At 37.2% G+C, this 27,793-nt stretch overlaps 1 protein-coding gene across 4 annotated transcripts in view; it reads right to left on the bottom strand.

The window, feature by feature from the left end:
• LOC100653615 (NKG2-C type II integral membrane protein-like) overlaps positions 1–19,831 on the bottom strand; it is a 75,829-nt gene extending 55,998 nt beyond the window's left edge. For 3 of the 4 annotated variants that reach the window (XR_010321898.1, XM_064284571.1, XM_064284572.1), the window contains exons 1-2: positions 18,018–18,901; positions 17,256–17,357 (exon numbers count right to left, since the gene is read on the bottom strand). Coding sequence is in view for 3 of the 4 variants with exons in the window: in XM_064284571.1 (XP_064140641.1) it covers positions 17,256–17,357; positions 18,018–18,039 (124 nt within the window). In the remaining variant the exon portion in view is untranslated. Of the gene's footprint in view, positions 1–17,255; positions 17,358–18,017 lie in introns of all 4 variants that reach the window. The other variant, XM_064284574.1, reaches the window with a different exon arrangement.
• Between the last annotated feature and the right edge of the window lie 7,962 nt (positions 19,832–27,793).

Here is a 27,793-nt window from a genome sequence, read left to right as displayed (position 1 = left end):
AAAATCTATGCTCATAAACTATAATGTCATGATAAAAATTACTCAAAATTACGGAAGTAATTGGAATTTTTTTTGTATGATGTAAATGTGTGTACATATATCTATCTATCAATAGATAGATATCTGTGACTACCATAATAGCAGAACTCAGGGTCCAAAGAGGAGTCCTGGATTTCACAAATAGTTAACACTAAGCTAATAGACAAATGGTTGGCAGTTTGAATCCACTCAGAGGTGCCAAGGAAGACTGGCCAGGTGATCTGCTTCTGAAAGTTTGCAGTAATGAAAACTCCGTAGGACACACATGAGGTCGCCTTGAGTTGGAATCAACTGTCAGGCAACTAATAATAACAAATATCCAACAAGAGATGGCTAAGTTAGAATTCAGTTCCAAGTAAAAATGTCTTTCTAATACAATTATCAAGTAATGTTAAAGAATTATTTTAAAAGAGGTATCTAATTACAATTAACTCTCATAGAAGGATTTAAACCAGACATTTAAGAACACTTACGCGTACATGGGCACAATACACACAAGTACAGGATTCACAGAATTTTAAAATCCACATAGAACTTTTCCCAAAATACACCACATATTCATATTTCAAAGAACACAAATATTAAAATACATAGAATAGTGTTGTTGATGCAGTAGTCCCTACCCATTTTAACAGGTTGGAACTTGAAATGTGACACTCAAATTTAAATTTAAATCAATTAAAACAAATGAAATTTAAAATTCCATTCTTCTTTCACAAAACTATATTTCAACCACAGATTTAGAACTTTGCCAGCATCACAACAAATTCTCTAACCACAGTGTACTTAAAATAGAAATCATCTATAAAATTTTAAAAATCCTTACATGATTGTTCATTTAACTATATCTTACAAATTACATACGGGTCAAAAGAGTGATCACAGTACATATTCGTAATTTTTACATGAATAATACAAAATTAACATATCAAAATTGTCTTATAAAATTGGTTGCCATATACATACATTAGAAGAAAGTAAGAAAACGTAAAATCAATTGCCTTAGCACGCATCCAAAAAGATAGAAAATGAAAAGCAAATTATATCAAAATGCAGTAGATGGAAGAAAATAATAAAAAGTGGAAATAAATGACAAAGTACAAAAACTACAACAGAGAGGCTCAACAAGGCAATTTTTTTCATTGAAAAGACATTAAAATTGATAAATCATGGATAAGACTGTCCAGGAAAAAAAGTGGAGAAAGGACAAATTATGTATCTGGAATAAAAATGGGAACACCATTTTGTTTCTTAGAGATATTAAATAGATAAGAAAATATTATAAGTATATTTTAATGTCTGTATGAAATACAGAATTCTGAGAAAATGAAAATTACCAAAATGAAGTACGAAAAATAGAAAATTGAACAATCCTACATATATTAAAGGCTTTTCCTGGGTAGTGCAAAAGGTTAAGCACTAGACTACCAGCCAAAAGTTTGGAGGTTCAAACTCACCCAGAGATGCTGCTCCTTGGAAATCCTATGTGGCAATTCTACTCTGTTCTACAGAGTCACTATGAGTCGGAATTGACTAGACAATAATGGGTTGGTTTTTGGTTTCGGTGTTACCTATGAGGAGCCCTGGCAACACAGTGGTTGAGAGCCCAGATGTTAACCAAAAGGTCAGCAGTGCAAATCCACCAGCCTCTCCTTAGAACCGTATGGGACAGTTATACTGTGTACTTTAGGGTCACTGTATATCAACAGCAATAGGGTTGACTTTTTGTTAGGTATGAAGTGATATCTTCTTTTGGTTTGGATTTGCATTTCTCTGATAATTAATGATGCTTAACATCTTTTCATGTACTGATTAGCCATTTATATATCTTTTTTGAAAAATGCCTATTCAAAACCCATGTTTCCATTGAGCTATTAGTCTTTTATTATTGAGTTTTTATAGTCTGGATACAGTTTCCTTTTCATTTCCCTGATTTGAAAATATTTTATCTCATCCTGTCAGTTGTCCTTTCAGTTCTACAAGTATTCCTGAAGCAATAAAGCAATAATTTTGATGAAATTCAATTTATTTTTTCTTTTAGCATTTAAGCTTCTTATGTAATATCTAAGAAACCAGTTCCCAACATAGTCACAAAGATTTAATTCTATATTTTCTTCTAAAAGGTTTATATAATTAGAATTATATGTAGATCTGTTGTATATTTTGAGAAAAATTTTGTCCTTGGTGATCTTTCTTTCAACATAGCAAGTCAGAAAACTGGTAGGGGAGGTCTGGGGGAGAGGTAAGTGGATCTATCTCTTCCCTGATTATGGAGAAAACATGAATATATTTGTGTCCAATGTGAATGATCACCAACGGTGGCCTCAGCAGTAGAGAATTTTAACAATACCATGAATAGGATAATATGTTGTATGGATACTAGTCAGCCTCTTTCTCCAGCCACTCCTATCATTGCCTAATTTAGCTCATGAACTAAGTGGCCATGGTGGCAAGGATGGAGCTTATGCATGGGCTTAGCAACATGAGCTTCCACCTATCAAGGCCAACTTGGTTATAGCCACGGCTGACTGCCCAATCTGCCAGCAGCAGAGACCAACACTAAGTCCTTATTATGGCACTATTCACTGAGGTGATTAGCCAGCAACCTGTTGGCAGTTTGCTTACACTGGACTGCTTCCATCATGGAAAGGGCAGCATTTTGTTGTAACTGGAATAGACACTTGCTATGGATGTGAATTTGCCTTCCCAGCATGCAATACTTCTGTGGGCACACAGAATGCCTTATCCACCATCATGGTATCCCACACAGAATTGCCTTAGATCAAGAGACTCACTTCACAGCAAATGAAGTGCAGCAATGGGCCCATGCACATGGAATTCACTGGTCTTGCCATGTTCCCCATCATCCTGAAGCAGCTGGCTTGAAAGAAAGATGGAATGGCCTTCTAAAGATACAATTACAGTTCCAGCTAGGTGGCAATACCTTAACAAGGTTGGGAAAATGTTCTCCAGGAAGCTGTATAAGCTCTAAATCAGTGTACTATATATGGTGCTGGGTCTCCCATAGCCAGGATTCATGGGTCGAGGAATCAAGGGATGAAAATGGGAGTGGCACCACTCACTATTACCCCTAGTGACGCACACGTAAAATTTTTGCTTCTCTCCCTGTGACCCTATGCTCCCTGGGTCTAGTGGTATTAGTTACAAAAGCAGAAACGTTCCCATCAGAAGACACACCACTGCTTCCATTGAACTGGAAATTAAGAATGCCACCCGGCCACTTTGGGCTCCTCATGCCTCTGGATTAACAGGCAAAGAAGGGAGTTACTGTATTGGCAGGTGTGATTGATTCTGGTTACCAAGTAGAACTTGATTGATACTACAAAAAGGAGGTAAAGATGAATGTGTCTGAAATACAGTCAATCTCTTAGTGCTTCAATGACCTGTGATTAAAGTCAGTGGAAACCAACATGAGCACTAATGGCCCAGACCCTTCAGGAGTGAAGGTTTGGGTCACCCTAAAAGAATCATGACCAACTGAGGTGTTTGTTGAGGATAAAGGGAATACAAAATGGCTGGTGGTAGAAGGTAGTTCTAAATACCATTTACGACCACGTGAACCGATTGCAGAAATAGGGAGTGTAGTTGCTGAGTATACCTTCCTAATATAAATGAGCCAAATAATTTGTTTCCTCATTTATAAAATATAAAATGTAAATATGACTAGTGTGTTTTCAGTTGTATACATATTAGTTGTATCATATTAGGCAAAAGTATGACTTTGTAATTGTCTTCATTAACATTCTGTATGATTTAAGGTTTTCCATCTCCAGCTCTTTGAACATGTCTTTATACTACTTTACTTTATCTTCTCGAGAGGCCCTTTGAAATCTTCTGTTCAGTTCTTTTACTTCATCAATTCTTCCTTTTGCTTTAGCTGCTCAGCATTCAAGAGCAAATTTCAGAGTCTCCTCTGACATTCATCTTGCTCTTTTCTTTCTTTCCTGTCTTTTCAATGATCTCTTGCTTTCTTCATGTATGATGTGCTTGATGTCATTCCACAACTTCTCTGGTCCTTGGTCACTAGTGTTCAATGGGACAAATCTATTCTTAAGATGGTCTCTAAATTCAAGTGGTATGTACTCAAGGTCATATTTTGGCTCTCGTGGGCATGCTCTGATTTTCTTCAGTTTCAGCTTGCACTTGCATATGAGCAATTGATGGTCTGTTCTGCAGTCGGCCCCTGGCCTTGTTCTGACTGATGATATCGAGCTTCTCCATAGTCTCTTTCCACAGATGTACTCAATTTGATTTCTGTGTGTTCCATCTGGAGAGGTCCATGTGTATAGTCACCGTTTATGTTGGTGAAAGAAGGCATTTGCAATGAAGAAGTAGTTGGTCTTGCAAAATTCTATCATTCAATGTCTGCCATTGTTTCTATCACCAAGGCCATATTTTCCAACTACTGATCATTCTCCTTTTTTCCAAGTTTTCCATTCCAATCGCCAGTAATTATCAATGCATCTTAATTGCATATTCAGTCAATTTCAGATTGCAGCAGCTAATAAAAGTCTTCTATTTCTTCATCTTTGGCCTTAGTGGTTCCTGCGTAAATTGAATAATAGTAGTATTAACTGCTCTTCCTTGTAGGTGGATGGATATTATCCTATCACTGACAGCATTGTACTTCAGGATAGATCTTGAAAAGTTCAAAGAAAAGTATTATAACAACATCTGCAAAGAGCTGGAGATGGAAAACCAAAGGGAAGAACATGCTCCGTGTTTCTCAAGCTGAAAGAACTGAAGAAACAATTCAAGCCTCGAGTTGCAATAGTGAAGGATCCCATGGGGAAAATATCAAATGATGCAGGAAGCATCAAAAGAAGATGGAAGGAATACACAGAGTCATTATACCAAAAAGAATTAGTCAATGTGCAACCATTTGAAGAGGCGGCATATGATCAGGAAATAATAGTGCTGAAGTTAGAAGTCTTAGCTGCTCTGAAGGCATTGGCAAAAAACATGGCTCCAGGAACTGATGGAATATCAATTGAGTTGTTTCAACAAACAGATGCAGCACTGGAGGTGCTCACTCGTCTACACCAAGAAATATGGAACACATCTTCCTGGCCAACTGACTGGAAGAGATCCATATTTATGCCTATTCCCAAGAAAGGTGATCCAACAGAATTTGGAAATTATAGAACAATATCATTAATATCACAAACAAGCAAAATTTTGATGAAGATCTTTCAAAAACGGCTGAAGCAGTTTATTGACAAGGAACTGAAAGAATTTCAGGCTGGTTTCAGAAGAGGACGTGGAACCAAGGATATCATTGCTGATGTTAGATGGATGCTGCCTGAAAGCAGAGAATATCAGAAGGATGTTTACTTGTGTTTTATTGACTCTGCAAAGGCATTTGACTGTGTGGATCATCACAAATTATGCATAACATTGGAAAGAAAGGGAATTCCAGAACACCTAATTGTGCGCATCATCAACCTTTACATAGACCAAGAAGCAGTTGTTTGGACAGAACAAGGGGGTACTGATTGGTTTAAAGTCAGGAAAGGTGTGTGTCAGGGTTGTATTCTTTCACCATACCTATTCAATCTGTATGTTGAGCAAATAATCTGAGAAGGTGGACTATCTGAAGAAGAAAGGGGCATCAGGATTGGAGGAAGGCTCTTTAACAACCTGCATAATGCGGATGACACAACCTTGCTTGCTGAAAGTGAAGAGGACTTGAAGCACTTACTAATGAAGATCAAAGACCACTGCCTTCAATTTGGATTGCACCTCAACATAAACAAAAATCCTCACAAGTGGCCCAATGAGCAACATTACGATAAACGGAGAAAAGATTGAAATTGTCAAGGGTTTCATTTTACTTGGATCCACAATCAACAGCCATGGAAGCAGCAGTCAAGAAATCAAAAGACACATTGGTTGGGTAAATCTGCTGCAAAGGAGCTCTTCAAAGTGTTGAAGAGCAAAGATGTCACCTTGAAGACTAAGGTGTGCCTGACCCAAGCCATGGTATTTTCACTCACATCATATGCATGTGAAAGCTGGACAATGAATACGGAAGACTGAAGAAGAATTGACGGCTTTGAAATGTGGTGTTGGCAAAGAATATTGAATATCCCATGGACTGCCAAAAGAATGAGCAAATCTGTCTTAGAAGTACAATCAGAATGCTCCTTAGAAGCAAGGATGGCAAGACTGCATCTTACATACTTTGGACATGTTGTCAGGAGGAATCAGTCCCTGGAGAAAGACATCATGCTTGGCAGAGTAAAAGGTCAGTGGAAAAGAGGAAGACCCTCAATGAGGTGGATTGACACAGTGGCTGCAACAATGAGCTCAAGCATAACAATGATTTTAAGGATGAGACTCATGGCAATCTTATGTATAGAACAAAACTTTCCCCAATCATGCATTATTTTCAGGGTTACCGGCATGTTTGAGTTCATTGTTGTGGCCACTATACCAATCCATCTTACTGAGGTCTCCCTTGTCCTTACTAGGCCTCTGCTTCACCAAACACATTCTCCTTTAGCAATGGATCCCACCTGATGATTTGTCCAAAGCAAGCTAGTTGGACAGTATTCTGAAGTGATCCATAAGTTTCGTATTGGCTAATTTTCATAAATAGATCATCAGACCTTTCTTCATAATCTGTCTTATTCTGGAAGTTCCACTGAAAACTGTCCACCATGGGTGACCCTGTTGGTATTTGAAATATGAGTGACATAGCTTCCAGCATTATAGCAACAAACAGGCCACCACAATGTGACAAATTGACAGTTGGGTGGCAGGTACATATATAACATGCAATAAATGTTATTAACTTTCCTTAAAATGCATGTATCTTTGAGGACTTCTCGGCCAACATGTAGCCATAGACAGAAGCACCATGACTTCTGTCCACTCCAAAGACCAGAAAAACTAAGCAAACAGAGACAAACATCAGTCCTTGAATCTGAAGTGTGAAACGAAGGGATAAAGAGCTCAGCCATGCACCAAATGGAATAAGAAACTGACAGAGAAGGCAAGTGAAGAGAGATATGTTCAGAGGTCCCTTACCAGCTAATGCAGCAAGGATTCACCATCTTGGACTCCTGTCAGAGATCAGCAGACAGGAGCACGAGAAAGCAGCTTCATGGAGCTGCCAGCAAGAGACAGAGCATCCGATAACCAGCAATACATGCCTTCCCACCTCAATCCTCTCCCAGCTGCTCTACTTCCATGTTTCCTAGCTGGCAGCATTGGCTCAGCTGGCAGGGAAGTACAGTGTCAGTGTCACTTCGATTTGCCCCACCCACATCCTAGATCAGTGGACAGAGACTAAGGGAAAGCAGCACCCTGTAGCCACGATATACATTTTCTTAACCCCACCTTTCTATCCCTTCCGACCTCTTCTGCTTTCTGCCAGCCACAGTCCCTGGCCTGGAGGCAACTACTTCAATCCCTGGCCACTTGGGTTCACCCCGCCCATACTGTATGGCTCCCAGAATGCCATTTGTCTATTTCTGATGTTGCTTTTTTCCATTTCTTTGGTTCCTTTAATGCCTCCCACCACATCCTCCTCCTTTCTCAAAAACACTTGGCTCTGTGTGCCAACTTTGCTTCTTCTTGAAAGGCTGAGAAGTGCCACTCACTTCCCAGCCCGCAACACCATGCTGGTGGGATCCTAGGTTTTTTTTGTTTTGTTTTTTCTCTCCTTTTTGTTTTTGCTCTATTCTGTTTGTTTGTTTTCTTTTCATGGTGTAGAAGCCCCTTCTAGCCCAGCTGCACTGCATGGCTTAGAAGCCACTCCCCCAATCTGCACAGCTGGGTAAGCGGGATCCCTGGGGACATTTTTTTTTTCATTATTTTTCTTTTATTTCCTCTTTCTACCTTTCTCTCTTTCTTCATTTCCCAGTTGTTGTCTCTCTATACCTACCTTCTTTTCCTGTCTCCTAAATACCTGGTGCTCTGTGACATCTATACCTCCTCAGCTATATTGCTCAGCTTGGGAGCTGCTTCCAGTTTTTAAAACCACACTGGTGGGACCCCTGGGGACTTTTCTCTTCCAAATTTTTATCTAGTTATTTTTTCTCCCCCCCCCCTTTTTTTCTTTTTGTTTTTCTTGATGAATCAGTTTCTCATCTCTCCACTCCATCGGCAAGCTCACTTAGCACTCTTGTTTGTTTTTGGGTCCTGTTTCTCTCTCCTCTCTCTCCCTTTTCCAGACCTATATTAGCTCCACACATCGCAACCTCTTCCCTCTTTCCTGCCTATCTGCAATATGTATTGAACATCATGCCCCTGAGCAACACACAAACAGCATACCAGAGTCTGGCCAGCACTGATTCCAAACAGACCCTGTCAGCCACAAACAAGCCATCTTAGCCCTTCTCCTTCAGCTGGACCCACCCTGCTGCACCATAGCTGAATGACTGGCCCTACCCATTGGACAGGAGATGAAAAGTATCATGACCAGGCAAGTAAACATCAAGGATCACACACCTTGCCTGCTCAGACATAACCAAATAAAACAAAAGAGCAGGATGAAACAAACTGATCTACAATCAAAAAGTGAAGAAAATAACTACTGAATGTTTCTATGAGAACAGACAATATCAAAATATATTTAAAACAACAGGACAGGTTGGTTCCAGTAGGTGCCCAAAATAAAGCAGCAGATGATTTTCCAGTACAAGAAAAGGCACTAGAACTACCTGACAGGGAATCCAAATCTCTAATATTCAGAGCTATCCTGGAGTTGAAGCAAAAAGCAGAAAAAATGAGAAAAAAAGACAAATTGATGGAAAAAGCAGGCAGATTCATGGAAAATACAGACAAAAATAAAAGGAGGATTTAGGAAAATGATGCAGGAACAAATTGCCAAAATAAAATCACAACTAAAAATCACAGAAAAACAACAATTAGAGATTCAAAAGATAAACAACAAGATTTCAGAACTGGAAAGTGTCATAGAAGTGGTGCAGGATTGAAATGGTGGAAGACAGGAACAGTGGAATTGAAAACATACAATTGGATACGGCTCTGTTTGAGAAAAAATCAGTAAAAAGAACAAAGAAAAATGTAGAAAACCTGAGAATTATGTGGGATACAATCAAAAGCAAAAATTTTTCAAGTGATTGGAATTCCAGAACAGGGGAAGAAAACAGAAAAGAGAGAGGATCACTGAAAAATTAATTACAGAAAACTTCCTTAATATATTGGAAGATGAAAAGCTGACCATCCAAGAAGCTCAAAGAACTGCATATAGGACAGACCTGAAAAGAAAATGATGAAGGCATATCATAATCACACTCACTGTCATGGATTGAATTGTGCCCCCAAAAAATATCTGTCAAATTGGCTAGGTCATGATTCCCTCATTTGACTCTATGATTGTCTACCAGTTTACCTTCTGATGTGATTTCCCTCTGTGTTGTAAATCCTATCACTATGATATAATAAGATGGATTAGTGGCAGTCATATTGATGAGATTTAGAAGGTTAGATAGTGTCTTAAGCCAATCTTTTTTGAGATATTAAAGAGAGAAGTGAGCAGACAGACACAGAAATCACATACCACCAAGAAAGCAGTGCTAAGAGCAGAGTGCATCCTTTGGACCTGACATTCCTGAGATGTTCCCAGACCAAGGGGAGACTGATGACAAGGACTTTCCTCCAGAGCTGACACAGACAGAAAGCCTTCCTCTGGAGATGTCAGCCTGAATTTGGATTTACAGCCTACTAGACTGTGAGAGAATGAATTTCTTTGTTGAAGCTATTCAGTTCTAGTATTTCTATTATACCAGCACTAGATGACTAAGACACTAGCTAAAACCAAACAAAGAAAAATTCCTAAGAGCAGCATGAGAAAAACAAAAAGTCACATACAGAGGAGAAACAAGAAGACTAAGCTCTGATTATTCAACAGAAAACATGCAGGCAAGAATGCAATGGGATGACATATATAAAACCTTGAAAGAAAAAAATTGCCATCCAAGAATAATATATATTGTAAAACTCTCATTTAAATATGATGGTGAAATTAGGACATTTCCAGATGAACATATATTAAGGGAATCTGTAAAAACCAAGCCAAGCTTACAAGAATTATTAAAAGATGTCCTTCAGTCTGAGAGCAAACAACATCAGATCACAGCCTGAATCTAGGATGCAAGCTAGTACCAGCCAGATACCAACCTAGGAAAAGAATTACAACAGGAAACCAGAGAGGTTAATCTGTAAATAACAACAATGTCAGAACAGTAAAAGAGGGCATAAACGGTGTAGGTATAGAGAGGAAGGCAAGGGGCAACCAAGTAATAATAGACAGGTTCAAACCTAGGAAGATAAGGGTAAATTTCAAGGTAAACACAAAGAAAGTTAACAAACCTACTTATCACGTGAAGAAAAATATAAAGTCTCAATAAAGACAAAATCTACAAAAACAAAAGAAATCCACAAACAAAAGGAATTCGGCACAGGAGAGTAATGGGAACAAAGAAAACGTAGGCATCACAAAAAAAGCACTACAAAATGACAGCAATAAACTCACATCTATCAGTAATTACACTGAATGTGAATGCCCTAAAAGCACACATAAAGGGAGAGAGTGACAGAATGGATTATAAAACAGGATCTACCGATATGCTGTCTATAAGAGACACACCTTAGGAACAGAGATGTAAATTTATTAAAAATAAAAGGATGGAAAAATATATATCAAGCAAATAACTACCATAAAAGAGCAGGATTGGCAACACTAATCTCAGTTAAAATAGACATTAAAACAAAATCCACCCTAAAAGGCACAATACAATGATTAAAGGGACTTAACCATAAAGGCTTAACCACAAAAACATCTACATACCCAATGACAGGACTCCAAATTACATAAAATAAACTCTAATAGCACTGAAAAGAGAAATTGATAGTTCCACCATAATAGTTGGAGACTTCAACACACCACTCTCGGTAAAGGACAGAACATCTAGAAAGAAACTCAACAAAGATACAGAAGAGCTAAAGGGCACAATCAGCCAACTGGACCTCATAGACATACATAGAACACTCCACCCAACAGCTGCAAAGTGCACATTCTTTTCCAACACCCATGAAACATTCTCCAGAATACACCACATCACAGGCCACAGAGCAACCCTCAACAAAATCCAAAACATTGAGAGAATACAAAGTATCTTTTCTGACAACAATGCTATTAAAGTAGAAATTAAAAAAAAACAAAGAATAAGAAAAAAAAATCAATTACATGGAAACTGAATAACATCCTGCTTAAAAACCAATAGAAGAAATCAGAGATGGACTCAAAAAATTCCTAGAATCAAAAGAGAAAGAAAACACATCATATCGAAATCTTTAGGACACAGCAAAGGCAGTCCTCAGAGGTCAATTAATAGCAATAGATGCAGACAACAAAAAAGAAAAAAGGGGCAAAATCAGAATATTTTTATACAACTTGAACAAATAGAAAGAGAACAGGAAAACTAGGAGACATGGTGGCACAGTGGTCAAGTGGGCGCTTCTAATAAAAAGGTTGGCTGGTAGAATCTACCAGTGCACTTTGTGGGAGAAAGATGTGGCCGTCTGCTTCCACAAAGATTAACAGTCTTAGAAAACATATGGGGCAGTTCTGGGGTCATAATTAGTCAGAATTGACTCAACAGCAATGGGTTTTATTCACTTTCTGATCAGTCTTTGCAGCTATACAGGTAGTTATTTACGTATAATAAAATTTATTTTAGGAGAAAAGCATTTATAGAAGTATTGTTTTTCATGAGAAGTAAATACTGAAAATAAGCAAATGTGCATTAATAGCATAATATATAAATAAAATATCGTAAAATCTAAGTCTTGAAAATAAACTACAACTATGTGTTAAAATATGCATGAATACTACAAACATAATATTGATTGAAATAAGCTTTTGAGGAAATGTTGAAATAATTTAAAAATCTTACCATGTCTTCATAATCTATGTAAAATAGATTAGATTTCTTAGAAGCACCGTCCACCCAGCTCTCATCCCATATTTTTCTTTCAATACTAATGTAATAACAATTGTTGGAATACATAAAGCAGACCTTTGGACAAGGACCACAGTGATATCCTAAGAAAGATTAGGAGTCATTATCCAAAAACAATTTGATTTAAAAATGAAAATTAATGGACATATTTGTGAAGGTACATATATATATGTACATAACCAAGATATGCACCTTCACAGAGTGATACATTTAAAAAAACACACACAAACTCATATATGTATACAAAGAAAGTTAGCCTCAAAGTCCCTAATTTATGTACACCTATAAGGCCAACAAACATATATGTACACATATAAGGCCAACAAACAACAAACATCCTATACACACCCTGTAAATGTACAAATACTTCCCGTATTTTATTGCAATGAGTATATAATGGTCTATTGCTCTTAAAAGAGTATTTCATCTTATTGTTAAACAAGAAGGACTGCCTTTATGCAATCTTTATTTATGACAATTCATTGCTCAGTTTTATAATTAATGAAAATCTATTATCATTTTTGCATACCCCAGTGTAGAGACAAAATATAACCTATATTAATACCAGAACTTTAAAAAATCATATCTTTTTGGATTATCCGAGAAGAATAACAAATTTATAGTAATTCTTATACAGATGCACAACCCATCTGTCATTTTGTCCTACTGTGGTGGCTTGTGTGTTGCCGTGATGCTGGAAGCTATGTTACGTGTATTTCAAATACAGGTGGGGTCATCCATGGTCAACAGGTTTCAGCTGAACTTCCAGACTAAGGTTAGGAAGAAGCACCTGGTGGTCTACTTCTGAAGAAATTGGCCCATGCAAACCTGTGGATAGCAGTGGAACGCTGTCTGATATACTGCCAGAAGATAAGCCCCTCAGGTTGGAAGACATTCTAAATACGACTGGGGAAGAGCTGCCGCCTCAAAGTAGAATTGACCTTAATGACATGGATGGAGTCAAGCTTTCAGGACCTTCATCTGGTGTTATGACAAGACTCAAAATGAGAAGAAACAGCTGCAAAATTTCCATTAATAATTGGAAAATGGAATGTACAAAGTATGAATCTAGGAAAATTGAAAGTTGTAAAAAATGAAATGGAATGCATAAAGATCAATATCCTAGGCACAAGTGATCTGAAATGGACTGGTATTAGCCATTTTGAATCAGACAATCACGGTCTACTCTTCTGGGAATGTACAAATTGAAGAGGCGTTGCATTCATCCTCAAAAAGAACATTTTGATATCTATCCTGAAGTGCAATAAATTATCCGTATGCCTACAAAGAGGATCAGTTAATAAGGCTATTACTCAAATTTTCCCACAAACCACTAATATCAAAGATGTGGAAACTGAAGATACGAATTTCTGCAGTCTGAAATTGATCAAATATGCATTCAAGATACATTGATAATTACTGGTGAATGGAATGCCAAAGTTGGAAACAAAGAAGAAGGATCTGTACTTGGTACATATGGTCTTGGTAACAGAAATGACTCTGGAAATTGCATGATAGAATTTTGCAAGACCAACAACTTCTTCATTGCCAATATCTTTTTCAACAACATAAATAGTGACTATATGTATGGACCTCACTGGATGGAAAGCACAAGCATCAAATTAACTACATCTGTGGAGGAAGGCCACAGAAAAGCTCAATATCATCAGTCAGAACAAGGCCAGGGGCTGACAGTGAAGACACTCAATGATTCCTATGCAAGTTTAAGTTAAAAATGAAGAAAATTAAAATAAGTCCACAAGAACCAAAATATGATCTTGAGTATATCTCACCTGAATTTGGAGATCATGCCAAGAATAGATATAATACATTGAACACTAATGACTGAAGACCAGACAAGCCGTGGGATGACAAAAAGATGTCATACATGATGAAAGCAGAAAAAAAAACAAATTCGTTGCTGTTCAGTCAATTCCAGCTCATAGCAAACTTTAATAGAGTAGAACTGCCCCATAGTTTCTCCAAGGAGCAGCTGGTGGATTCAAATTGCTGACTGCTTGGTTACCAGCTGAGCTATTAACCACTGTACCAGTAGGCCTCCAAAGAAAGCAAAAAGTCATTAAAAAGACAGGAAAGAAGAAAAAGACAAAGATGGATGTCAGAAGAGACTCTGAAACTTACCCTTGAACTTAGATTAGCTAAAGCAAGTGGAAGAAATAATGAAGTAAAAGAGCTGAACAGAAGATTTCAAAGTGGGGCCCCGAGAAGACAAAGTTAAGTATTATAATGAAATGTGCAAAGACCTGCAGTGAGAAAACCGAAGGGAAGAACACACTTGGGATTTCTCAAGCTGAAAGAACTTAAGAAAAAATTCAACCCTGAGAGTATAATTTTGAAGGATTGCATATAAATATATAAATACTCTGTACAGTAATTTATATATTTACATACCATAATATATTTATGTTGTTTATACATATATAGTGTAAACACACACAGATATGTGCATATAGATGTATAAAGATATTATTTTACATTTTTATTAATTTTTGAGGGATATAAATATCTTTCTCCCTCAAGAAATTTTGCAGGAATTGTACATGCTAAGGAAGGTAGATCAGTACATGCTAAGGAATTGTACATGCTAAGGAAGGTAGATCAGTAATGTTTACATTTATAAGAAATTACCCATGGACTTATATTTATAGTTTTTTTTTTTTTTTTCTATGTCAAAGAATGCTATAACAAACATACTCCTACATGCTTTCTTTTGGATCTCAACAAGAATCTCCTTAAGGTACATAGTGATAATTTGTAAAGAAGGCTAAAGTTTGATTTTACTCTTATTTTAAAATTTTACCAACAGTACATGAATCTATTTTTAATCTATTTCTATGCTAACATTATTAAATTCTCAGATTTTCAAAAATCTATATCAACCTATTAGACTGGAAATGGGATGCCATTATATAATAAAAGTATTTCCTAATTGCCAGTGAATGTGAGCATCTTTTCACCTATTATATTTTGCATTTTAGCATTTATTAGTTTTGTTCATTTATAACCATCTCCCCACCCTCACACTACGGATTATTATTTATTTTCTCTTTTTCTTATTGATTGGAATGTTTTATTTCAATATTCTGCATATTCATGTTTTGTTATTATAACCGTTTAAATGTTTTCTCTCAAGTAGAATTCATCTTTGACTTGGCTGATACATTTGACTTTTCCTTCCATTTCAGTGAAGTTTTAAAAATTTTAATGAAGTCGAATTGACCTATACCTCGTGTCTTTGTTTTCTAGTGCTGCTATAATGGAAATACCGCAAGTGTGTGGATTTAACAAACAGAAAATTATTTTCTCACAGTTGTTAGGTACGGTCTGGTCGGTTCCGAATCATGCAACCCTAGAAGACAGAGTAAAACTGTCCCATAGGGTTTCCATAGAGTGGCTGATGGATTTGAACTGCCAACGTTTTGGTTAGCTGGGAAGCTCCTAAACACTATACCACCAGGGCTCCTTCTTACAGGTCTAACCCAGTAAAAACCCAGTGCCCTCGAGTCGATCTAGAAGCCCAAATTCAGGGTGCTGGCTCTAGGGGAATGGTTTCTCTGGCAACTCTGCAGAAGGTCCTTCTCTCTTGATCTTCTGCTCCTGGGCGATCTTCCTGTGGCTTGGTTTCTTTCTTTTCCCATCTCCGCTTCTCTACTTGTTTGTTTAATTTCTTTTATATCTCAAAAGAGACTGACTCATGATACACCTTACACTAATCATGTCTCGTGAACATAAACAACCCATTCCTAAATGGGATTATGACCACAGGCATAGACGTTAGGATTTATGACACATATTTTTGGAAGACACAGTTCCATCCATAACATCTTCTATATTATTTTGTCTTATTTTTGTGTTGTAGCACTGCTTTTCCAATTCCTACCTTATGTATATGCCCTTCTTCATTTTCTGATAGAATTTCTGAGAGATAACAATTGCTGTAGGTAAACCACATCTTGAACACACTTGCATATGTATGCAGAGACACTCAAACACACACAAGTGAAAAGTAAGAAAAAAAATTTATCTAACTCTTATTCCACTACTGGTACGTATATGTGAATTTTCAAATGCTTAAAAAATTCCAAAAAAAAAAAAGATAACAACATCATTTAATTAGAAAGATACAGCAGTGTAGCATATCATAGCATCTTCAGATTTAAGCCACTAAGAAAAAAGGAGATCTGTTGTTTAAAAAAATATTTTATACCACTAATCACTAATACTTCTAGTCACTGATTGGAAACCCTGGTGGCATAGTGGGTAAAAGTTTGGCTGCTAAACAAAAGGTCGACAGTTAGAATCCACCAGGCACTCCTTAGAAGCCCTATGGACCAGCCCCACGCTGTCCTTTAGGGTTGCTATGAGTCGGAATCAACTGAATGACAACGGGTTTGGTTTTGGTTTTTTATTCACTGATTACAAGGTTTCAACTTTAGATACTGATCATTTGTGAAAATACATCTTTCATCCTTTACTAGGTAATTTTCCTAACAATCTCTTTTTACTTCTAGAAACAAATGGAAAATGTTCAAACCACAAAAAAAGAAAAACTTTTAGAGGCATTACCTATCCCTCAGTTCTTATTGGAGAAGAATTTTTTTGGTCCTGGATTGAAGTTGCTATAGGAATGAAAGTAACTCAGCAAGATTATAATTGTACAACCATGAAGATGAAGTTTTTTTTTGAATTTGTAGTAATTCCTTCAGTGGCTATACTAATATTGATAAATATTAAGATTTTTTTTTTTAAACCAAGGAAACCTAATAGTAAAAGCCTTTACAACCTAATATAAGCAGCAGCAACAACCAAAACAACAGCTCTTCTATCAGATGCCAGATTACGGCTTAACCTTTTCTTTATTCATCTGTCATTTATAATGATTTTATTCGTCTGTTAAACAAAGTCCTCAGAATATTATATCAGCTCTTTTTTTCAGCACTTACATGGAAGCAATCAGAATACTTACATAATATCATGGATAATTTTTATTAATTTAGAATACTTCTTCCATAATAATTCCACATTATCAGGTTTCTTTTTTATATTTACTAAGTTTAAGATTATAAATACCCACACAAAAAAGAGAACAATTTGCTGTAATATTAAGAGGAGAGAGGATTTCAGGTTCTTATTCTATTAACAGTTTTCTTCTGTTCATTTTCGCTTAGACTTACTTACCAGGAAAATTGAGAACTGTTACGATAATCACTATGAACACTAGTTTAAGAAAGATAATTCCCAGGATCTCAGCAGTGAGTCTCCATGGAGGCAACGGAGAATCTACAGAGATAGAAATGGAGAAACTGTGGAAGATTTAAGACTGTTGGAGCCAATGGGTTGTATGTGATTGTGTACGAAAAAACCCATATACATGGAAACTCAGCCAAATTCGTGATATCTCCAGAACACCCAAAATAATTGAAATAGTTGTCCCAAGAAACAAGTCACTTTTTTTTAAGAAAAAATCTTACACATGTTACCTATCATAATATTTCTGCCTATTCAGCATATTCAAGAAGTGTATGAGAGATTGTGCTTCGTCACGTCATTTACCTGAAATCGTTCAATGGATAATACCATTATACATTAAAAAAAATTAAAGAGCAGATAATATTTTTTAAAGACCTAAAACCATAGGAAAATTCTAGATAAATGATTCATTTTCAAAATTTTTTATTTCATGATTTCACTTCAAGCTAGATTCATGAATAAACTTTACTGTATTTTTATGCACTTGTTTAATTATTAAGGATTTTTTATAAAGAATCTTCTAACACATGTGAACTTTGTTATTGTCTCAAAATTATGGGCATGGATGTTTCAATTACCCGCTTTGAATTAATTGTGTATTTATACTAAAAATTTTGCCTACTTTACTACATTTAAAATAGATCACTAAATGATTTCAAGTAAAAATAGATGTAATAAAATTACACTTACCTGATGCCAGCCTGATGGCCATGTGGTGCTTCTAAGGGGAAGGCTGTATATCTGTGATGACCAAAAGTCAGTGATAACTGGGATATCAAAAGATACTAAGATAATGAATTCAAATTATCCTTTAGTTATCCTAAAGAGGCATTTTAAAAATCTGCTTCTTTCAGACTGCTTTTGAGTATGTAAAGGAATCTGAAAATAGAAGGAAAAAAAAAAAAAAAAAAACCGCATGCTGAGCAAAGTTTCACTTAAGATTTTAACAGGAAATTATCACACTTCGAAAATTGTGAAGCAAATTTAACTCAACTCCTACCTCAAACAGAGACTTTTGGTTACTGTTGATAATAATATTTCACATAGATCATTTTACTTCAAATGTTTGTCTTCACGGAATAAGTAATTTTAGAGAAAGAAGATTTTGTCCAATGATACAGTCAAGTTGCTTGCCTCTCAACTATCAATGTGAAAGCCTAGAACATGTTAAAAAGATCCTCACAACCACGAGCTTGTATAGGATTAGGTTGTGAAAGCTTGACCTTTTATGTACCTTATAATCATTATATATATTTATATGCCAATATTATGGCCATTCCTGTTAATGTGCATGGAAACTTTGGTGGCGTAGTGGTTAAGTGCTACGGCTGCTAACCAAAGGTTCATCAGTTCGAATCTGCCAGGCGCTCCTTGGAAACTCTATGGGGCAGTTCTATTCTGTCCTATAGGGTCGCTATAAGTCAGAATTGACTCAATGGCACTGGGTTTTTTTTGTTTGTTTGTTTGGTTAATGTACACAAACATTAATTCAATAAAATTATTACCAGAAGGTAATTAATATTGTTTTACAGGTCATCCTGAGCAACTGCAACTTTTGCTACTTAATATTTGCTGATACAAAACCATCCTCCTTCACAAATCTATTTTTTCTTTTTCACTGTTATGAAAAGTTGTACATTAAATTTTCTTCATTAGCTGACTGTATCTTAAGAAATTCTTAAAAAGAAAGATCTCTTAAGACATAGTTAACAAGAATGAATAAAATTTTATACAAATTTAAAAAAATATATAACAGTGTAATAATTATAACTACATATTCACTGGGAGGAAACCTGGTGCAGCAGTGGTTAACAGCTACAGCTGCTAACCAAAAGGTCGGCAGTTGGAATCTCCCAGACACTCATTGGAAACCCTAGGGAGCAGTTCTACTCTGTATTATAGGGTCGCTAGGAGTAGGAATCGACTTGACAGCAATGGTTTTGGGTTTTGTTGTTGTTGTTGTTGTTTTTGGTATTCTGTAGGAAGGGTATACCCATTGCCCTTGAGTCAATTCTGACTCATAGTGACCCTGTAGGACAGAGTAGAACTGCCCCAAAGGGTTCCCAAGGAGCAGCTAGTGGATTTGAACTGCTGACTTTTTGGTTCAGAGCCCAACCTTAACCACTGTGACAATATAAATAAAATTAGTTCAATATAAACCTAGCAAGAGATCGATTAAATAAACACTCATTACATTATTTAGTTATTCATTAATTATAGAAAATAGTTTCTGAACAGATACGATACTTTTGAAAACAAGCTTAAGCAAAAAGTAAACACTTTATCTCCTCTAAAAAAATATGGGAAAGGAAGAAATTTTGCAAAACAAGACCTTCATTACATTAGGGGCTCTTCTGAATTCTTATCTTTTTTGCAATCTATCTGTTTGATTTATTTCAACCTGCTTTCTATAGAATCTCTCTCTGCTTCATAACACAGTATATTCCTTCAAACCATTATTCTCCCACTACCGCTCTTACTCAAGGTATAAACCAAAAAAAAAAAAAAACCAAACCCACTGCCACCGAGTCGATTTCGACTCATAGAGACACTATAGAGGCAGCTTAACAAATCTCCACAATATTCTCCCCTGAGCTCTGCATCGCATAGTTTACTTTTGGCTGCTTCAGGAATCATCAAAAGAAAGCAAGATATTCTCATCTGGTTTTATCAATATTAGTTTTCTCTGTAAGACCAATAAATATTCTAACTAGTGCTTTTTGTTAATAGCAGGAAGGTGAAAACATTGAAAGAAACAATGATTAAATCAAAATCTAAATGAAAACATCAACAACTCTCCTTTAGAAAAGATATGGTTAAAATGAAAAGTAAAGCCACAACCTGGGAGAAAATATTAGCAAAATATCACAAAGGACTTATAGTTAGCATATAGAAGAACTTTTACAACAAATAAAGGAAGACAGAAACCTGATGAAAAATGAACAAAATATTTGAATAGACACTTAACTATAGGAAATATATAAATGGCAAATGTTGTTGTTGTTGTTAGGGGCTGTCAAGTTGGTTTCAACTCATAGCAACCCTGTGTACAACAGAAGGAAATACTGATTGGTCCTGGTCCAACCTCATGATCACTGTTAGGTTTGAGCCCATTGTTGCAGCCACTGTGGCAGTCCAACTCATTGAGGAGGGTCCTCTTTTTCACTGACCCTCTCCTTTACCAAGCACGATGTCTTTCTCTAGGGACTGATTCCTTCTGATAGCATGTTCAAAGCACGTGAGATGAAGTCTCACCATCCTCGCTTCTAAGGAGCAGCATTCTGCCTGTACTTCTTTCAAGATAGCTTTGTTTGTTCTTTTGGCAGTGCATGGTAAATTCGACATTCTTCGCCAACACTGCAATTCAAAGGCACCAATTCTTTGGTCTGCCTTATTCATTGTCCCATTTTCACATGCACATGAGGCATTTGAAAACACCATGGCTTGGGTCAGGCACTCCTTAGTCCTTAAACTGACACCTTTCCTTTTTAACACTTTCTTTTTTTGAGTTCTTATGCAGCAGATTTGCCCAATGCAATGCTTCCTTTGATTTCTTCACTCTTGTTCCCATGGGCATTGATTGTGGATTCAAGTAAAATGAAATCCTTGACAACTTCAATATTTTCTCCATTTATCATGATTTTGCTTATTGTGAGGATTTTGGTTTTATGTTGAGGTGTAACCCATACTGAAGGATGTAGTCTTTGATCTTCATTAGCAAGTGCTTCAAGACCTCTTCACTTCCAGGAATTATGATAATCTTTCCCTCATAAGAGAGCTGTAAGAGTTAAATAACTGAATTCAGTTAAAATATTAACTGTGTCTGCCACATAGAAAGGTATTGGTAAAAGTTCTTAAAATAGGAAAGAATCTCCAAGATCAATAAAACAATTAGTCTCTATTTACCTGGAACCCCAGTAGAAGGAGACCCAGGACTCGGAGAACGAAATGGACCACATATTTAATTGCCCCTATAAAATACTACCTCCAGTACCATGAGACCAAAAGGAATGAATGGTCCCTGGCTACCATTATTGAATATTTTGATCAAGGACCCAACAGATGAATCCTGATCAAAAGGAGGAAAACCATGGAACAAAACTTTAAACTCACATGGAAACCAGACTACTAACTGGATTCATTGAGACTGTGGGAACGCTGGAAACAAATGCCTAGAAACAATCTTTAAACCTTGAACCAAAAGTATCCCATGAAGCCATTGTTAAACTGAACAATGGTTTAGCCCAATTAATTAATAAAACAGTTTGCCTTGAGCATGGTGCCCTTATAAAGAATTGTCTATATGAGCTTAACCTGACAACAATCTAAAGCACAAATGACAACTTTAAGGGACAGAGAGCTTAAATTAATGGTGATGAAGCAATATGGGTAGAGAGAGTAAGAATCGTGACACAATGTGAAGGTATGTAACCAATGCTACTGAACTCTGCATGTAGAAACTGTGAATGGATGTATGTGTATTGCCACCAAAAAAAGATAAAATTGATTTTTAAAAAAGAAGGTATTTTCCAGAAGACACTCTTAAAAGGAAATCATTCATTCTTTTACATATACATTTATGGAGAATATTATTTCCATGTGCGATTATAAGGGAAACAGACTTTTAAGTATTTACATTTACTCATAAAGGAAATAGAATTCCCTACAGAGAGTTACTTAAACCATATTTGAAATTTTTTACAAGTTAAATGACTTAGAAGTTATTGTTTTGTGTGCCATCAAGGAAATTCCAACTCACAGTGACCTATATGACAGAGTCAAACTGCCCTGTACGGTTTCCTAGGCTGTAATCTTTATGAGAGGAGATCATTTAATCTTTTTGAGAGCAGATCACCAGGTCTTTTCTCCCCTGGAGCAGGTGATGGTTTGGAACCACTGACCTTCCAGTTAACACTCAAGAGCTTAACCATTGTACCACCAGGGCTCCTTTAGAAATGATTACGGGTTTCTTTCAGGAAAAAAATACATTTGGATAAGTTGCCATACAGATATTGACCCTCACAGGAAGCTGTGACTCCCTAAGGCAACTAAAAAAACAAAAAATCTAGGATGCAGGGGCAAGATGGCAGACTAGTCAAATGCTTCCAGTGACCCCTCTTCCAACAAAGACCCCAAAAAACAAATGAAATGATTATATATATGACAAACTGTGAGCCCTGAACATCAAACACAAAGATAGAAAATCGGACTGAGCCGCAGGGGAAGGGAGAGGTAGTTCTGAAGCTGCTAGGAGTTGCTAGGCCTAGCCCCTCAAGCACAATCCCCTGGAGTGACTGCAACAGGGCTGGTGGTAGTGTTCGGGATGCATTGTCCTCAGGGAGAGACAGTGAGCTGCACAGTCTACTCACACCTCCAGAACCAGAGAAAGGTGCTCTCAGCAAAAGCTAAGTACTTGCATTTATTTTACCATGCTCCCAGCCCCCAAGCCAGCTTCAGTGGCTGTCGATTTCCCTGGCCCTGAGAAAGGTCCTGCTATGCCATTCTCCCGGTCTTGGAGAAGGAATAAATTAACAGCTAGGGGAAAAAGATAATCTGCCAGCTCCACTAAACTGGGGAGCTCAGGACAGAAGTAGCTCCTGTCCAGGGACAAAGAATCTGTGGGCTTGGAATCCCTTTCACCCCTGCATGGACCTGTGTGGGGGTATTTCAGGAGATTAGTCCCTCACTGGCACACTGCAATGCTATATGTGCTTGAGATCTGACTTCAACTGTTTCAGCTGTGTGGTAGAGAGGTAAGTTTTTGAAATTTGATGCAGCTTTGCCTATTAAACAGGGCCCTCACCTACACACATCAGCGGCCTAAGGACTTGTGGCTCCACCCACATCACCTCGCCTTCATTGACAAGGGTCCAAGGATAAGTGAGGCTTCCCAGTCCTTACAACCAAAAGTCTTGAGTGCCCACGTTCCACCTGCGGAACCCATCCACCTGTGCACTCTAGGGAATAGGGACTTGGTTTCCTCACAGACACTCGGGGGACGGTTGTCAACCCCTGCCTTGTTCAAAGTGTGACCCCCTGCTGCAACCAGATGCCTGTGTCTACTCCAATCACCCCTGCCCCTCTCAGACTGTAGGACAGAGCTTGAACCATACACTGGGTGACCAACTACCTGGACACCTGAGCTTAATCCACACAAGAAAAGTGAATGGCCTCCGAGGCTTATATACCTGGTAACAGTTCTAGTCACCTGGTGACAAGACATTAGAGCTTTGCAGGCACAAATAATCAAGGCAGCTCACTCAAGCAGCCTATTTGGACACATCAAAACAAAACAAAGCAAGAAGCTATGATACAGTAAGCAAACATAAAATAAATTAATACAATAACTTGTATATGGCTCAAAGAAAACAGTCAATATCAAATCACATAAAGAAGCAGACCAGGATCACTTCCAGAAGCTCTCAAAAAAAAAAAAAAAAATCAAGGAATCTTCTGGATGAAGAGGTATTCCTGGAATTACCAGAGGTATAATACAAAAGATTAACACACAGAACTCTTTGAGAGATCAGGAAGGAGATCAGGCAAAATGCAGAACAAGCCAAGGAGCACAGACAAAACAGATAAGGAAATTAAAAAGATTATTCAAGAACATAATGAAAGATTGAATAAGCTACAAGAATCCATACAGACAGAAATCAGAAATTCAGAAGATTAACAATAAAATTACAGAATTAGACAACTCAAAGAATAGTCAGAGGAGCAGAATTGAGGAACCAGAAGTCAGAATTAGTGAGATAGAAGATAAATCACTTGGCACCAATATATTCAAAGAAAAATCAGAAAAAAGAATTAAAAAAAAAAATGAAGAAACCCTACGAATCCCATGGGACTCTATCAAGAGAAATAACCTACAAGGGACTAGAGTACAAGAACAGGGAGGGAGATCAGAAAATAGAGAAAGAATTGTTCTAGATTTGTTGGCAGAATATTCCCTGATAACATGAAAAATGAGAAGATATCTAGCCATGATGCTTATTGAACGCCACATAAGTTAGAATTAAAAAAAAAAAAAAGTCACCAAGACCTATTATAATCAAACTTGACAAAACCAAAGATAAAGAATTTTAGGAGCAGCTAGGGATAAACGAAAAGTCACCTACAAAGGAGAGTCAATAAGAATAAACTCGGACTACTCGGCAGAAACCATAAAGGCAAGAAGGCAATGGGATCACATATATAAAGCATGGAAGGAAAAAAAATTGCCAGCTGAGAATTATATGTCTGGCAAAACTGTCTCTCATACATGTAGGTGAAATTAAGACATTTCCAGATGAGCAGAAGTTTAGAGAATTTATAAAAAACAAACCAAAACTAAAAGAAATACTATCAGCAAAATAGGAATAGAAGGAAAATTCCTCAACATAATAAAGGGCATTTATACAAAGCCAATAGCCAGGGTCATACTAATGGAAAGAGTCTGAAAGCATTCCCCTTGAGAACGGGAACCAGAAAATGATCCCTTTTATCACCACTTTTATTCAACATTGTGCTGGAGGTCCTAGCCAGAGCAATTAGGCTAGATAAAGAAATAAAGGGCATCCAAATTTGTAAGGAAAAAGAAGTATCTCTGTTTCCAGATGACATGATCTTATACACAGAATACCCTAAAGAATCCTCAAGAAAACTACTGAAACCAATAGACGAGTTCACCAGAATATCAGGATACAAGATAAACATACAAAAATCGGTTGGATTCCTCTACAACAAAGAGGACGTCGAAGAGGAAATCACCAAATCAATACCATTTACAGTAGCCCCCAAGAAGATAAAATACTTAGGAATAAATCTAATCAGAGATGTAAAAGACCTATACAAAGAAAATACAAGACACTACAGCAAGAAACCAAAAGAGACCTACATAAAACCAAAAGAGACCTACATAAGTGCAAAAACATACCTTGCTCATGGATATGAAGACTCAACATTGTAAAAATGTCTATTTGCTAAAAGCAACCTATAGATACAATGCAATTCTGATCCAAATTCCAATGACATTTTTTAATGACATACAGAAACAAATCACCAACTTCATATGGAAGGGAAAGAGACCCCAGGTAAGTAAAGTATTACTGAAAACGAAAAACAAAGTGGAAAGCCTCACATTACCTGATTTTAGAACATATTATACTGCCACAATAGTCAAAACAGCCTGGTACTGGTACAACAACAGATACATAGACCAATGGAAAAGAATTGAGAATCCAGACATAAATCCATCCACATATGAGCAGCTGATATTTGACAAAGGTCCAAAGTCAGTTAAATGGGGAAAGGACAGTCTCTTTAACAAATGGTGCTGCCATAATTGGATATCCATCTGTAAAAAAATAAAACAAAACCCATACCTCACACCACGTAAAAAAACTAACTCAAAATGGATCAAAGACCTAAATATAAAATCTAAAACGATAAAGCTCATGGAAGAAAAAATAGAGACAACGCTAGGAGCACAAACAGCAAAAGAGAAACTAGACAACTTGGAGCTTCTAAAAAGCAAACACCTATGCTAATCCAAAGACTTCACCAGAAGACTAAAAAGGTTACCTAAAGACTAGGAAAAAGTTTTTAGCTATGACAATTTCCGATCAGCATCTGATCTCTAAAATCTACATGATACTGCAAACACTCAAAACAAAAAGACAAATAACCCGACTAAAAAATGGGCAAAGGATACAAACTGGCGCTTCACCAAAGAAGACATTCAGGCAGCTTGCAGATACAGGAGGAAATGCTTGCGATCATTAGCCATTAGAGAAATGCAAATCACAAATATAATGAGATACCATCTCACTCCAACAAGGCTGTCATTAATCAAAAAACACAAAATAATAAATGATGAAGAGGTTGTGGAGAGATTGGAACACTTATACACTGCTGGTGGGAATGTAAAACGGTACAACCACTTTGGAAACCACTTTGGTACTTCCTTAAAAAGCTAGCAATGGAACTACCATAGGATCCAGCAATCCCACTCCTTGGAATATATCCTACAGAAATAAGAGCCTTTACACAAAGAGATATATGCATACCCATGTTCACTGCAGCACTGTTTACAATAGCAAAAAGATGAAAGCAACCAAGGTGCCCATCAACAGATGAATGGATAAATAATTTATGGTTTAGTCACACAATGAATACTATACATCATAAAGAACAAGGATGAAGCTGTGAAACATTTCATATAATGGAAGAATTTCGAAGGCCTTATGCTGAGTAAAATTAATCAGTTGCAAAAGGACAAAGATTGTATGAGACCACTATTATAAGAACTCAAGCAATAGTTTAAACACAGTAGAAAATATTGTTTCATGTTTACAAGTGTGGAGAGGGAGGAAGGGAGAAGGGTATTCACTAATTAGATAGTAGACAAGAACTATGTTAGCTGCAGGGAAAGACAATACACAACACAGGAGAGGTCAGCACAACTGGACTATAGCAATAGCAAAGAAGTTTCCTGAATAAACCCAACGCTTCAAAGGCCCAAGTAGCAGGGGCAGGAGCCGGAGACTATGGTTTCAGAGGACATCTAGGTCAATTGACTTAAAAAATCTATTAAGAAAACATTCTGCATCCCACTATGGTGAGTGGCATCTGGGGTCTTAAACGCTAGCAAGTGGCCATCTAAGATGCATCAATTGGTCTCAACCTACCTGGAGCAAAGGAGAATGAAGAACACCAAAGACACAAGGTAATTAATGAGCCCAGGAAAGAGAAAGGGCCACATACATCAGAGACTACATCATCCTGAGACCAGAAGAACTAGATAGTCCCCGGCTACAACTGATGACTGTCCTGACAGGGAACACAACAGAGAATCCCTGATGGAGCAGGAAAGCAGTGGCACGTAGACCTCAAATTCTTTTAAAAAGACTAGACTTCATGGTCTGACTAAGTCTAGAAGGACCCTGGAGCTCTTGGTCCCCAGAGCTTCTGTTTTCTCAAGACTGGAAGCATTCCCAAAGTCAACTCTTCAGACAGGAATTGGACCGGAGTAAGAAAATGATACTGGAAGAGTGAGTTTCTTGGCTCAAGTAGACACATGAGACTATGTGGGCAGCTCCTGTCTGGAGGGGAAATGAGAAGGCACAGGGAGACAGAAGCTGGCTGAATGGACACCGGGAATACAGGGTAGAGAGAAAGAGTGTGCTGCTCGTTAGGGGGAGAGCAACTAGGAATACACAGCAAGGTGTATATACATGTTTGTATGAGAGACTGACTTGATTTGTAAACTTGCACTTAAAGCACATTAAAAAAAAAAAAAGAAAGAAAGTCTCTTCTGCTGAGGTCACCTGTCAATGAGCAGTTACATTGGATGCAAATATATTCATTTTTTTTTTTTTAATTTAGAGCTCTATCTACATACCTCTTCCCTAGACCTCCCTGTCACCAATGTTCCAGTCATGATCCTTGTTAAGTCCCTGAACATCCGGCCAAACCATTGGTCA

The sequence above is a fragment of the Loxodonta africana genome, chromosome 4 (assembly GCF_030014295.1).
Source record: "Loxodonta africana isolate mLoxAfr1 chromosome 4, mLoxAfr1.hap2, whole genome shotgun sequence".
NCBI lineage: Eukaryota > Metazoa > Chordata > Mammalia > Proboscidea > Elephantidae > Loxodonta > Loxodonta africana.
This window is presented reverse-complemented; position numbering and strand designations above follow the sequence as displayed.